This window comes from Oryctolagus cuniculus, chromosome 2 (assembly GCF_964237555.1).
Source record: "Oryctolagus cuniculus chromosome 2, mOryCun1.1, whole genome shotgun sequence".
Taxonomy (NCBI): domain Eukaryota; kingdom Metazoa; phylum Chordata; class Mammalia; order Lagomorpha; family Leporidae; genus Oryctolagus; species Oryctolagus cuniculus.
Genome location: NC_091433.1, coordinates 172,455,388 through 172,470,865, shown reverse-complemented (window position 1 = coordinate 172,470,865; position 15,478 = coordinate 172,455,388). Strand labels below are relative to the sequence as shown.

The window sequence follows — 15,478 nt, the reverse complement described above, 5'->3', positions numbered from 1 at the left end:
GGAGGTAAGCCAGACTAACCTGTGTAGTGATTTCACATACATTTTCTGGGCCAAGACATAGAATTCAGTGATATGTTTTGATAGTTGATGGCCCTTTAAATTTATAAGTAGAAAAAAGAATATTTCTTGCTGTGGGTCCAAGTTTGGAGCACTCTGGTATAATCATCTCTATTATGAAATCTTCCATATAGGTTCTTAACTTCCCAGAGTCTTTTTGGAATAGGAATTATAATTATTTGAGCAGTTAAAAGAACCTTTGGGAAAATTTGATGAAAAGTACAGGCATGGCTGGTGCCACAGCTCACTTGGCTAATCCTCCGCCTGTGGCGCCAGCACCCCGGGTTCTAGTCCCAGTTGGGGCGTGGGATTCTGTCCCAGTTGCTCCTCTTCCAATCTGGCTCTCTGCTGTGGCCTGGGAAGGCAGTGGAGGATGGCCCAATTGCTTGGGCCCTGCACCCACATGGGAGACCAGGAGGAAACACCTGGCTCCTGGCTTCGGATTGGCGCAGTGCGCCGGCCGTGGCGGCCATTTGGGGGGTGAACCAATGGAAAGAAAGGCCTTTCTCTCTGTTTCTTTCTCTCTCACTGTCTAACTCTGCCTGTCCAAAAAAAAAAAAAAAAAAAAAAAAAAAAAAACCACGAAAAGTACAGGCATTTTGTTTTTGGTAAAGTACCTATGTGCAAATTCAGGTATATAAATGCCTGGTGTAAAGTCTAGAAGTAGCTTATAATGGAAACATTTAGAATTTCTATAGATACTTTAGATGATCTTGTTTTCCTCTGTTAGAGTGTTATTGTGACTCTATAACATTGGGCTTACAGCTTTTTTTTTTTTTTTTTTAAAAAAGGATTTATTGATTTATTTATTTGGAAGTCAGAATTACAGAAAGAGAGGGAGAGACGAAGAGAGGGATCTTCCATCTGCTGGTTCCCTCCCCAAATGGCTGCAACAGCCACTGCTGGGCTGGGCCAGACCTGAAGCCAGGAGCTTCATCCGGGTCTCCCATGTGGGTGACACTAGCCCAAGCACCTGGCCATCTTCTGCTGCTTTCCCAGGCACATTAGCAAGGAGCTGGATGGAGCAGCTGGGACTGGAACCAGTGTCCATATGACATGCTGGCTCTGTAGACAGCAGGTTAACATGCTGTGCCATAGTATCAGCCCCAGCTTCTAATATTTATAACTTCTTTTGATTTTTCTAGTACTTTTTAAATTAAATTTTTAAAAAAGATTTATTTGTTTGAAAGGCAGAGTTACAGAGAGGCAGAGAGATAGATCCTTCATCCATTGGTTCATTCCCCGAATGGCTGCAATGGCTGGAGCTGGGCCACTTAGAAGCCAGGAGCCAGGAACTTCCTCCAAGTTTCCCACATGGGTGCAGGGGCCCAGCCACTTGGGTCATTCTCTGTTGCCTTCCCAGGAGCACCAGCAGGGAGCTGGATTGGAAGTGGAGCAGCCAGGACTCGAACTGGTGCCCATATCAGATACTGGCACTGCATATCCAGTGCCAGCCCCTTAAATTAAATTTTTTTGATCTTGTTTATTATGTTTTTGAGAACTAATTATGTTATATTGTATTTTTTTAAAGCTGTTTATTGTAACAGTTATCCTGAAAAGGTAATAAAACACAAATGAGTACTTTAATGAGTAATTTTAAGTGCAGGTATCACCCAGGTCAAGAAATAGAACATTGCCAGTGCTCTAGCAAGCTACCTATCCTAATCAAAATTCATTTTTAGTAGAAGTAGCCATTAATGTGACTTGTAAGATAGTTATCACCTTTGTAATTTTACCATTTATATATTTATATAATATATATTATATCCTTATATAAAATATATTTATATGTAATATATTTATCTCTTTCTTGTGTGGCCATTCATTGTATATTTGCTTTATTGTTTGTTTTGCTTCCATCTCAACATTGTGCTTGTATATATCTTTTTTTTTAAGATTTGTTTATTTGAAAGGCAGAGTTAGAGAGACCAGAGGGAGAGACAGAGAGATCTTCCATCTGCTTGCTCACTCCCTAAATGGCCATAATGGCTGGAGCTGGGTCAGTCCACAGCCAGGAGCCAGGAGCTTCCTCCAGGTCTCCCAAGTGGGTGCATAGGCCCAAGCCTGTTGCCTTCCCAGCACTTTAACAGGGAGCTTCTCCAGAAGTGGAGCAGCCACGACTAAAACCGCCCTCGTGTGGGATGCCAGTGGCACAGGCAGCAGCTACTACTATGCCACAGTGCTGGCCCCTGTGTCTATCTTCTGTGTTGTTTTATATACCTGTAGTTCATTTATTTTCATTGCTGTAGTATTTCCTACTGTTTTTGTTTGCTGCATTTTGATCAAGGTTATCATGATATTTGCCTTAGCTGCCTTTGGATTAATTTTCCCTCCATTAATAGTTGGGCCAAATATTAATCAATAAATTGATACATGTAAATAATTTGAAAATTTAAATAATTCAGATTTTCTTGTCTATTATTTTACTTTAAAGATCTCCAATCTGTAATATACTTTTCTTCTGAATATTTTAAGTGTATTATATTCCTGGCCATCAGAAAGATTGCTAAAATAAATCTAACAAATGCTTATGCATCTACAATGTTCCAGGCACACTTGAAGGGCTATGGCTGTGGCATTTTAGCAGATATGTAATTATCATATTCTTTGAATACTGTTCAAACAGTTGTGTATTTTTGTTTAAAAAAAAGATCAAAGTACAGAAAGGTATAAAATGAAAAGTTCAACTTTTTCTCTAGCCCAATCCCTATTGTTCAATTTTTGACTATTTCTTGAAAATAAAATCATACATATCTTTATTCTTAAAAATTAGACAGTGAAATCTTACTTAAACCTTCTGAACTATTTTATTTTTAACTTAATAATATATCTTGAAGATTTCAAGGATAACTGGCATTTAAAAAGTCAGAAAACTTCAAGAAACCTAAATGAGTAGAAAAACTGAAATTAGAAATAGTGCTTCATAGTCTCATTCTTCTAGATTAACTTTTCCCCTCTGATATGTTATAGAAGCAAGAGTCATGGGACACACTATACTTTTATATATTAGAAATCATAGGAAGTTTTTATATACCATGATGAATTTTATCTGTGGGAAATCTTAACTTTAAATTGCTGAAAATCTGGATTTTTTTTCCTCAGGCATTATTGGAGACTATGTTTGGTGTAAAAGTGATTATAACAGGCGATGCATTTGTTCCTGGAGAAAGAAGTGTCATTATCATGAACCATCGTACCAGAATGGACTGGATGTTCCTGTGGAATTGTCTGATGAGATACAGCTACCTCAGGCTGGAGAAAATTTGCCTCAAAGCCAGCCTCAAAAGCGTTCCTGGATTTGGTAGGTTATTCATGCATGATTTTAAGGGTTTGTTTATTTTATATACCCTAAAAGTATAGAAGAAGTTGGTCAACTCTCCTTAAATATTAAGAGCCATCCTGATATTTTCCTCAATAGGCTTTTTATAAACAATACCAGTTTATTTTTTTCCGTAGGTCGTAATAGGTGACTTTATTGTAATCATTTTTTGAAATCTCTCAACTGTGAAAGAGAAAATAAACTATTTTCAAGGAATTAAATATCTTTTCTGATGAGCATCACTTTGAAGGATATGAATTAAAAACTTCTGTAACTTTCTTGCATGTAATGCAATTTAGGCCAGTCTGTTCTGGTCCCTTGAGTGTTCAAGTTGCTTGAAATTGACTGATTTATTCACATTCAAGCATTATACTAGGTGCGATTATTTTCTGAATTTCCCTAATCCATCCATCTCTCTCTCTCTCTCTCTCTTTAAGATTTATTTATTTTAAAAGTCCGTGTTACAGAGAGAGAGGGAGAAACAGAGACTGAGATCTTCCACATGCTGGTTCACTCCTCAGATGGCCTCAACAGCCGGGGCTGGGCCTGGCTGAAGCCAGGAGGCAGGAGCTTCATCTGAGTACCCCATGTGGTTGGCAGGGGCCCCAGCACTTGGGCCTTCTTCCACTGCTTTTCCCAGGCCATTAGCAGGGAACTGGATCAGAAGTGGAACAGCAGGGACATGAGCAAGCACCCATATGGGATGTCGACATCCTAGGTGGCAGCTTTACCAGCTATACCATAACACTAGCCCCCCCTCCTTTTTGGTCTTTAAGTGGTTAAGAATACAACATCATGTTGACTATGTGATGGAGAAGTAGGAATATTTGAACATTGCATGTTAAAACTAAATTGCCCGCTTTCGCAACCTGTAAGTTGATGTGAAGCAGGGGTGAGGAACAGACTATAACTATATTGAGACCAGTTATTCACATACGAGTTTATGAAGTTCCACAATACATCCATGACATCTACTTCTGTGGTTGGCCTTTATAACAGTTCCTATTTGAACTCTGCCTTTCTTAGCGGACTGAGATGACTTGTGATTTGTCAGGGCAAAAGACTGGCCTTATTCTCAAAGCTGACTAGTAAGGAGATGGTAGGTGATTTATTCAGTGTATTTGAGGTTTAGTTCCCTTCATGCTCATAGTTTTCTTTCTCTTTGTCACTTTTCCAATACAGTTGCCTTACTTGGCAACTGGCTTCCCCCAGAGCAAACATCTCTGGAGAACCAGTAAGTAGCTGCAAGGGGTTTTGTGGCCCAGCCACAGAATTCATATATAGCATCACATCTGCCATGTGTTATTGGAAAAAGTAGTCAGTGCCCTCAAAGATTCTAGGGGAAGGAGCATAGACCTCATTTTTTTTTTTTTTTAATATTTACTTAATGAGAGACAGAGTTACAGAGAGAAGGAGAGACAGAGAAAGGTCTTCTATCTGCTGATTCACTCCCCAGATGGCTGCAGCAGCCAGAGCTGGCCAGTCTGAAGCCACGAGTTTCTTCCGGGTCTCCCACACATGTGCAGGGGCCCAAGTACTTGGGCCATCCACCACTGCCTTCCCAGGCCATAAGCGGGGATGCTGGGTCGGAAGTGCAGCAGCCAGGACTCCATATGGGATGCTGGCACCCAGGTGGAAGCTTAACCTTGTGCGCCACAGCACTGGCACCTAGACCTCATCTTTTGATGGAATGTGTGTTAGAGATCTCAGTATTTTTCTTAAAAAAAAGAGAAAGATTTGTTTATTTATTTGAAAGGCAGAGTTACAGAGAGGCAGAGGCAGAGAGAAAGTATTCCATCCGCTGGTTATTCCCCAGATGGCCTCAATGGCCAGAGCTAGGCTGATCTGAAGCCAAGGAGCTTCTTCCGGGTCTCCCATGCGGGTGCAAGAGTCTAAGGACTTGGGCCATCTTTTACTGCTTTCCCAGGCCATAGCAGAGAGCTGGATCAGAAGTGGAGCAGCCCGGACCTGAACTGGCAACCATATGGGATGCCAACATTGCAGGTGGCAGCTTTACCCTCTACACCACAGTGCTGGCCCTGAGATCTCAGTATTTTAAAAAACTGATAGATGTCTTAAAAAAAAAAATGGCAAGAATGATAATGTTTTATTTATTACCGATTTTATATGAAGTATAGTAACAGAATATTACAGTAGTTTCATGCCAGTGAGTTTGAAAGTATGCGTAAAATTTTAAAAAGTCATATAGAAAAATGTAACTGACAAAATCGGACAACATTGGGGCCTGCATTTTGGCGCAGTGATGAGCCACTGCTTGTGATACCAGTTTCCTATTCTGACTGCTGAAGAGTCTCTGCTGTTCTGCTTTTGATCCAACTTCCTGATAATGTACCTGGGAAAGCAGTAAACAATGCCCCCAGGTACCTGGGACCTTCCAGCCCTTTTAGGAGATCCAGATGGAGTTGCTGGCTCCTGTCTTCTGCCTGGCCCAGTCCCAACCATTGTGACCTCTTGGGTAGTGAGCCAGCAGATGAAGGATCTCTCTGTCTCTGTCTCTCTGCCTTTCACATAAATAAAATCTTAAAAAAAAAATCTGACATTGACAAAAAATAGAAAGTGAAATTAAAAAGTCACAGATACATTTCTGATAGAGATGAAACCCATATTTAAAAGCCTTCTCACTTTTTTCTTCACCCTTCCAAAAATTTGTAACATCAATAAGCAGAGAAAGTTAAACTATATATCACTCATTTCTTCATCAGAAGAAGAAGAATATCATAGAGAAGCGAATTCCAAAAGAGATCCTTCTTCCCTTCCACCTTTGCATACCTGTGGGTACTAAGAGTGAGGAAAGAGCTTAACTGTAGGAACACAAACAACTTAGGAGAAATACAAAGGAAATCATCCCCAGAAAGACCAAGACTAATCCTGGTGTCACATTACTGAACAGGGCTTGAGACATCCTCCTTAACAGCACTGAGAATAGGAAAGTGAGTTGAATGACAGTATGACCAGGTGAGATGGCCTGAGAGAGGCATTCCTTCCTACATTATAGGAAGGGCACTCCTCTTAAAAGTGTGTCACGGAAGGAAACTAAGGAGCTACAGGAAGAAAAAGTGAACCAAGAAACTGCAGTTTCTCTTCAGCTCCCTGGCCCCCCAAATCCTAAACTCCCCAGAAAACTAATAATCAAAATATCTGTCCAGAAAGGAAATCTCTGTGTAGAAGAGAAGAAAAAAATACATGGTGGCGCAACACTCCAAACTGAATTAAATCACTGTTCAGCAAGTATATTTAAATATGTTTTTAATTATGAACTCAATTTTTTCTTTCATCAACAGAGAGATTTTTAATTCTGTTTCTTGTTTGTCATTGGTCTTTACAAGAAATTGTGTCATCTAAGTTATCAAACTAAAATGTCAAAATTGAAGTCATTAAGTCGTTCCCCATATTCTGTTATTCTCTTCATTTCTCACTATTTGTTGATCAGTCTGGCTGGAGTTTTATCAATTGTATTGGTTTCCTCCTCTCCTCCTGAAAGAGCATTTAGGGGGCCAGTGCTGTGGTGCAATGGGTTAACGCCCTGGCCTGAAGCGCCGGCATTCCATATGGGCGCTGGTTCTAATCCTGGCTGCTCCTCTTCCAATCCAGCTCTCTGCTATGGCCTGGGAAAGCAATAAAAGATGGCCCAAGCTCTTAGGCCCCTGTGCCCATGTGGGAGACCCGGAGGAAGCTCCTGGCTTCTGGCTTCAGATCTGTGCAGCTCCAGCCGTTGCGGCCATCTGGGGAGTGAACCATTGAACAGAAGACCTCTTTCTCTGCCTCTCCTCTCTCTGTGTAACTCTGACTTTCAAATAAATAAATCTTTAAAAAAAAAAAAAAGAAATAGCATTTAGTTTTATTGACTCCACTCTACTCCCAACCTGGCCATCATTTGTTTTTCTGTTTCATTGATTTTTGTTCTTATTTCCTTCTGTTTCCTGTGGGTTTCATTTGCCTTTTGTTTTTGCTTCTTGAGGTACAGGCGTGTGTATCATTGATCTGAGATTGTTCCTTTCTAGTACAGACACTGAGGACTAGACCTTCCCTTCCAGCCCACTTGAGTTGTTTGCCTGTGTTTTGCTGTGGACTACATGTAGCCAGGGTTGGAAAGCCTTGTAAAAGGGAATGCATCCTTCCTGCTTCCATCTCCCTGCCTGCAGGTGAACACAAGCTCCCACTTGTGTCTCTGCTCCGTCTGCTTCTGGTGCCTCTCCAGCATCTTCTTGTCATTCCTTTCCTCTTATGTCCAGAGTTTATTGTTTTCTTCAGGGATGATTTGTCCAGTAAGATCTTAATCCATTTACAGCAAAGCAGAAACTGCCTAAGCATCTTTCTCTTTTTTTAAGGATTCATTTTAACTGTTACGAAAATGATTTCCAGAAGCATGTTGTCCCATGAATTACCAAACAGCTAAAGGCCACAGATAGTGTTTCACTCATTTTAACCGTGCACCTGTGATTGCACAAGTCCCATGACAGGATGAAAACGCCTGATGCGGGCTTTCTCAGCCTGCTGTTTGCAGGGGTGGTTGTGGGAGCCACTGTCGCTGAGGGAGAGAGCCTCTGGAAGATTTTTCCTCCTTGATAAGGGACTGGACCACTCCTTTTCAGCCTTTAGGCATTGTGTGAGGACGTAGGTTATTATTACTGTGAGGGTTGCTTGGGGCTTCTGCAGTGGGAAGGTCCTGGGAAGCCAGAGGGTGGCGGGATAGAATGTGAAGCGTGGCTTCTGAACCAGCCTTGGGCTCAACTTCGCTTTATCTGAGAACATAAACCCAGGTTGTTTCTATGACTTCTAGATTATTATTCTGTTATTATTATAACAGAATGTAATTTGCTTTCCCCCTTTCACCAGGCTGTAAAGTATCCATTGATTTATTCACTAATTCAGTAAATTTTATTGAAGGTTTATTATGAATCAGATTTTTATGAAAACCATCAAATGAATTGTAGGAGACAGAACATATTAAGTGTGTTTAAGTTATTTTGCCTAGAACCCACACACATCTCTGCTTATTTTCAGATACATAACAATTCTACCACTAATGGAAAAGTAAGTTCTTGTATAATTGTTGGTTTTGTGGTTTTAGTTGCTAGAGTTGCTTGGCTGAGACGAGTTTTCAGGCTTTCTTTTTTTAAAATTGTGTGTGGGGATGTTGAGAGGGCAAACCTGATGGGAAGAAAGGTTGATTCAGTTACATCATGTGCCCAGCAGCATACCCTGATTACACTTCATTCTGGATTACACAGAGAGCTAAGTAGTTTTTTAGAATGGCATTAAGATCTAAGTAACTTAACTTGGGCTTTTGTTTTGAATGTGTGTGTTGAATTTCAAACAAAGCTCAAGCCCTGAGCTATGTGGAAGTTGACAGGGTCCTTGGCTGGGAGAAATGGCTCTGGGCTTTAAGGTTGTCCAGCCGATCACTTACTGAAGTTAATACAGTTGGTACCCACATTGCAGATCCTGTTGATGTGGAGCATTTCTAATGCCCACGTTCAGACTGACATTGCTGCAGGCTGCTGGACAGCCCAGATGGGAGCTAGGAGGCATATTTGCCTCTGCAACTTGCAGTACATTCAGGTCTGCAGAAAATTAAGGAATTCCTTTGCATAAGTTAATTTCATTCTAAAATTATCCGAAAATGAATGCTTTTCATCACAGGATGATTTTAAGAGCAGTAAAATAATTTAGGAGAAGCTTTAGGGCTTTCAGTTGCTTTGTTCTAAATGGAGAAGCACAAAGTATGAGGGATCTTCAGAAAGTTCATGGCAATTTAATTTTATTGGAAAAAACTATGCATGGATTAAAAAATGTCATTTTAGCACCAAAACAAACTTACCTTTTAATTCCATTTTGCATGAGCTTTTTAAAAGTCATTTGTAAATCTCATAGTGATCAGTTTTTTTTTTTTTTTTAAAGATTCATTTTATTTATTTGAAAGGCAGAGTTACAGAGAGAGGGGAAGAGAGTCAGAGATATTCCATCTGCTGGTTCATTCCTCAAATGGCCAGTGGGCCAAAGCTAGGAGCCAGGAGCACTTGGGCTGTCCTCTGCTGCTTTCTCAGGCACATTAGCAGGGAGCTAATGTGGTACATGGTGGTAATAGTAAAAAAAGTGATGAGAGATTTGGGTGTACCTTATCATTGTTTGCTGACCTTAATTTCAACAGATAATTTGATTCCAGTGTATTCAAGTTGTTTTTTATCTCATGGTTAAGTATCTGTAAATTGAGATTATGATTTGAAGAAGAAAGACAACACTGCAAGTATCAAGGGGGAAATGAATTGACTGTTATGATATATATATATATATATATAAATTTTCTGTTAAAAAGAAAAGCTATATGGTTTTTTTTCCTTTTTTTAATCAAAATAAATCTTACAGAAATGTTTTTCTTTCACTGGAAGTCAGATATTTCTGAGTGTTACACCATTGTATAATGAATACCGGGCAGGGGTATCTTACATAGCTGAAAATTGTTGTTACACAATGAAATTCATGCCAGATTCATTATTAGAAATGTTGTTAGTGATAATCTTCAACTATTACAGTCAAGTACATGGTATAGTTAGTGAACTTTATCTAAGAATATTTAGGTCTTGATTTTAGGAGGTAAGTCACTATCATTTATATATTTTTTAAGTAAGCAGAATTTTGTATCAACAAGTTGACATTCTGAGGTAAGCTTTATATAAAAATAATAATTTTAAAGTTATTGAAAATTACAATAGTAGTGCAAAGAATTTCCCTGTTTTCTTCATGCAGCTTCCTTTAATGCTAACATCATAATTAGTATGTTTTTCAAAAGAAAGAGATTAATCGTTCAAAACTGTTAGCTAAGCAACAGACTTTATTCAGATTTCACCAAGTTTTTACTCTGTTCTGGGATCCACATTGCTTTTAGTCATTTGATTTCCTTAATTTTCTTCCCTTTTTGATAGTCTGGCCTTGTTTCTTGGGGTCCTTTTGAAGAGTGCTGGTTGGACATTGTGTAGAATGTTCCTCAGTTTGGGTCTCTGATGTGTTTTCGTGATTAGACACTGGGCTGTGGGCTTCACCTTAGAGGTGCAGGCAACCTCCTCTCATCGGGGAGGTTCATGGCATCAACATGAGGCTCCCTGGTTGTGTTCCCTGTGAGCACTCATCTGAGGTGATATCTGCCAGGTCTCTCTGCTGCAGAAGTGCTGTTTCCCCTTCCCGTGGCCTGGCTGCCAATAACATACCACACTTAAGGGCTCGTGGGGATTCCATCTCTTGGATTGAGGTGTATTTTTTGTATTTTTTCATGTATTTTTTGCAGTTCTGTAAACATTTGTTCATTCTCTCCATTTTGCTTCTTTATTCCACCATTTATTTATCCTGCTAGGGACTCATCAATAACCAGTATTGACACTGTTTTGTTGAAATTGTTCCAGATTTGGCCATCCAGAGTTCTTGAAGAACTGTGTCCTTTGGACATGCTCCCATCTGTTTTCTTTCACTCATTTGTTTTCTGGTACTACAGAACTCTCCAGGTTGCATTTTCCCTGCCCCAGGTCTACAGCTCAGCCCTTCTCCAAGGAGCCCTAGTTCCTTTTGTTGAGGAATGATATTAGTTTGATCAGGGCACTGAGTGTGGCCTGTGTTAGTTTCCTCTTGCTGCCTGTACCACAGATAGAGTCTAAAACAACAGAATGTCTGTTACCCTTCATGCATGTCAGAAGTCTGAGGTGTAGGTCCTGTCTGCCTGAAATCCAGACACTGGCAGCACTGATTCCTTATGTAGGCTCTGTGTAGAATCCCACAGTTGCCTTTTTCGACTACTACTGGATGCCTGCTTTCTTTGGTGAGTGCCTCTTTTTCAATTTCAAAGCAAGTGGGGCATGCTCAAGCTCTTTTCACTTTGCATCACTCTGACAAAGAATCTTCCTCTTTCATTCCACTTTCAAGGATGCTTGTGATTGCATTGGGCCCACCACAAGAATCTGGGATAATCCTCTATCTTAAATATACCTCATTAGTAACCTTAATTCCCTGTTTGCCATGTAACCTAACATAATCACAATTCAGGACTTAGAATGTGGATATCTTTTTTTTTTTTTTTTTTTTTTTTTAAGATTTATTTATTTATTTGAAAGGCAGAGTTACAGAGAGAAGTAGAGACAGAGAGAGACAGGTGTTCCATCCACTGGTTGACTCCCCAGTTGGCCGCAGCGGCCGGAGTTGAGCTGATGCAAAGGCAGGAGCCAGGAGCTTCTTCCAGGTCTCCCATGTGGGTGCAGGGGCCCAAGGACTTGGGCCATCTTTTACTGCTTTTCCAGGCCATAGAAGAGAGCTGGATTGGAAGAGGAGCAGCCAGGACTAGAACCGGCGCCTATATGGAATGCCAGCGCTTAAGGCCAGGGCTTTAACCTGCTGCACCACAGTGCCGGTCCCAGAATGTGGATATCTTGAGTGTAGGTTTTTTCTGTGCACTGCATTTATTGCAGATGTGACTAGGATATCTCTCAGACAAAGTCCTCTGAGTGTACAGAGTAAGTAATGCACTTAGTTTAGGGATTGGTTTTGCAAGGGGAATAAATAGCTCACATGGTAGATTATGTAGAAAATTGGTCAAATGGCAAATTTCATATAGTATGAAAGATAAGTTTTGATCCTACATTAGAATGAACCCTAAAATTGTCATTCCCAACCCAGAACCTTTTGCCCATGAAAGCCGTCATAAATGCATATGTCCTTAATGTCAAGCCGAAGTGTCTGTGGTCTGCAAGTAGATAAAAGAATCTCTGTCTTTGTGGAGTCTGGTGAAATTTTGCAGTAAGGGTGGTTATATCCATTTTTCCTCATTTTGTGAATTTTCAAGTTTGAAGTTACTTTAGGGTTAAGTTTACTGTAGAATATCACTTAATTGCTTGCTCATAGTTTATGCTTTGATTTCTATCTTGTATTTCAGTATAGGCACATTTGAGACTTAATGATATAGAAAATACTATAACAGGATTATTGCAGGAAAAAGGGCAGAAAATGAATTGCCATCCTCTATTCATTTTTTTAAAAGTCAGAGCCTTTATAGGAATTAATTAGAAGATGACTGTAGAAAGTAATACCTAACGTAATGTGAGCTCAAGAGACAGATTGATCTTCCCTAACTTTTTCTGTTCATTATTTAGTATCCTGGCAGAAATTGAAATTCTGAGAAGTGAAACTATTTGTTAACTGATTTCTGGATTTATTTGTATAGCCAAACTATTGTTATATACAAATAAATATAGTATTTTCTTTTGATCTTCGTGATATACATTTACAGAACATTTGCATTTGTTTATACTTTTACTCATTCTCATCCAAAATGAGGCTTTTGAGTAGCATTTCCTTGGTTGCACAACGGCCACTATTCAGAATTGAAACTTGTTGAGGGAGACGGTTGTCTGTCTCTTCCACGTTGCTTTTTGCTGCTAACGTCCTGTTCATAGTGCCATAGTAGAATCTACCTTTGAGGTAGTACTAGGAGAGGAGTACAGATGTTTTTATGATTCCCTTAACTGTATTCATCTACACTAAAAATGAAAGATAAAAAATCTGAATAGACTTTTTATTGAGAAAGGATACTTAATGTTAAAAATACATTAAACAGTGCTTTCAAGCCCAACTCATAAAACTTGATAAAAGGGAATGTGAGTCTAAGAAAACTAGATTGTGACATAAATTATGGAGTAGGTTTGAACATTGCATATGCTTGGGGATTACTCACATCTGCTTTGAGAAGGCAATGCTGATAACATAAATGGGGTTTTAGAAAGAAGATAGTAGAAGCAAAGTGATGCTGACATCCACAGATCGTATCTAGAAATCTGCCAAGGCCGACGTCGCGGCTCACTAGGCTAATCCTCCGCCTGCGGCACCGGCACCCCAGATTCTAGTCCCAGTTGGGGCACCGGATTCTGTACTGGTTGCTCCTCTTCCAGTCTAGCTGTCTGCTGTGGCCCAGGAGTGCAGTGGAGGATGGCCCAAGTGCTTGGGCCCTGCACCTGCATGGGAGACCAGGAGGAAGCACCTGGCTCCTGGCTTTGGATTGGTGCAGCGCGCTGGCCTTAGTGGCCATTTGAGGGGGTGAACCAATGGAAAAGGAAGACCTTTCTCTCTGCTCTTTCTCTCTCTCACTGTCTAATTCTGGTTGTCCAAAAAAAAAAAAAAAAAGGGGGGGGGGGGAATCTGCCAAAATCCTAGCCCTCATTTGAGAAATCAAGGTTAAAGACAGAATGTCCTGTAGTGGAAAACTATTGGAAACAGAAGGCCAATTTTAGGTGATTTCAGTGTCATTAATCAGCTCATGCAAGTATGAAATAGCATAAAAATATGTTTTTAGGATCTTAACAACATCAAGAAAGATCTGAGTATTGCTTTAAACATGGACAGATTATGCACTGATACCAGTGAAATGGGATAAAAACTTTGCAAAATTTTCCTGTGGTTTTTATGAGGAAAAAAGAAAAACATCTAAAGAAAGAAAACAGTTCAAAAATGTCGGTGACATATAAATGTAACATGAGAAAGCAGAGGCTTATGGGTAGAGGAGAGAACTGAGAGACTGAATCACTCAGCCAATTTACTTCCCATTCTGGAATTTTGGGAAGAGATGCACATATTAGGAAAGTTGTATAACAAACATAAATGTTCACTTCCTGCAAGAGCAATTGGTAATCTCCCTTGGAATGGAAACATTCTACCTGCAAGTTTTGTTCAGTCTAGAAAAAAATACAAAATGAGACAGTAAAGAATTAATAAAGATTTGAGAAAGTAGAAGCTTTAAAGCGAGTCTACTACTGAAATATGGAAAGTCTAATCTCTAAAAAATAAGTAATTCTTGAGGACAGTTAGGACTATATAAATTGGAGATTTTCAAGTTTACATTGCAGAGATGCTATTTAGTGTATTGATTTAAAATACCAGATTTGGAGAAGCCGAAATGCCTGTATTTGAAACGTAATGATACCCATTTTCAAGTTTATTGGTCCTCCAAGTGCTTCCATTTCCGCATTGATAAAGTAAGGGTAATAATTTTACAAAACACATAAAGTTGTTTGAGAATTAATTGAATTAATGAATAATGCTTAAAATAGCAACAGGCAATATAGTAAACATTCAGTAATATAATTCTAATTATACTATTTATTCATAAAAATGGCTGCTATGAAAAAGAATTGCAAGTCTTAGGTATTAATAATAGAATTGTTGAAATAAACTATTAAGACAGACATAGTTGAAGACCAGATTGGTGAATTGGATGATCAAGCTAAGGAATTTTGCTTGAACACAATGTCAGATGAGATAGAGAATAAAAGGAGTAGGAGGACAGATTCAGAAGTTTAAACATCTATCTAACAGAAATTCCAGGCCAAAATATGAGAGTAAAGAGGAGAAAAGAATATTTTATTACAATCTGGAAGGAATATTTCCAATATTAAAGGCTTAAATATTGAAAGCATTTACCTCCTATGAGCAGAATTTATGAGAAAAGTTCCATAACTTAGATTCATAGGGTGAAATTCTATGAAACCAAGGAAAAAGAGAAAGATCATAAAACTTCCAAAGGAAAATAATAGGTTATCTAAGTGAATCAAATTGATAGTAGACTTGTTACTAATCATTAAATTATAGCAGTCTGTGGAAAATAGCTTTGAAATTATGAGAGGAAAATGATTTAAACCCCAAATTCTTCATTTAGCCAAACCAGACATAAAAACTGAGAGCAAAACAAATCATTTCAAGAAAATTGCAAACTCAAAACATTTTTCAAAAGAAATTCTTTGAGGAAGACTAACAGGACATAGTCTTTATTTTTTTCCCCAAAGAAACCTTTTATTTAAGGAGTACAAATTTCATAAGTACACCTTTAGGAATATAGTGATTCTTCCCACCCTACCTGCCCTCCTACCCCTACTCCCACCTCACCTCCTCCTCCCTCTCCCATTCCCAATCTCATTCTGCCTTAAGATTCATTTTCAGTTAACTTTATACACAGAAGACCAACTCTATACTTAGTAAAGATTTCAACAGTTTGCGTACACAAACTGAGAACAAGATTTACAGTTAATTTTTATAATACAACTCATTGAAAAC

The 15,478-nt window shown here is 39.2% G+C and overlaps 1 protein-coding gene across 13 annotated transcripts in view; it reads left to right on the top strand.

Annotated features, from left to right (window-relative positions):
- Positions 1 to 15,478, top strand: part of LCLAT1 (lysocardiolipin acyltransferase 1) — a 206,142-nt gene that overhangs the window by 110,968 nt on the left and 79,696 nt on the right. For all 13 annotated transcript variants that reach the window (XM_070069730.1, XM_051839858.2, XM_008254571.4 and 10 more), the window contains one exon: positions 3,160 to 3,358. In XM_070069730.1, the coding sequence (XP_069925831.1) occupies positions 3,160 to 3,358 (199 nt within the window). The remainder of the gene's footprint in view (positions 1 to 3,159; positions 3,359 to 15,478) is intronic.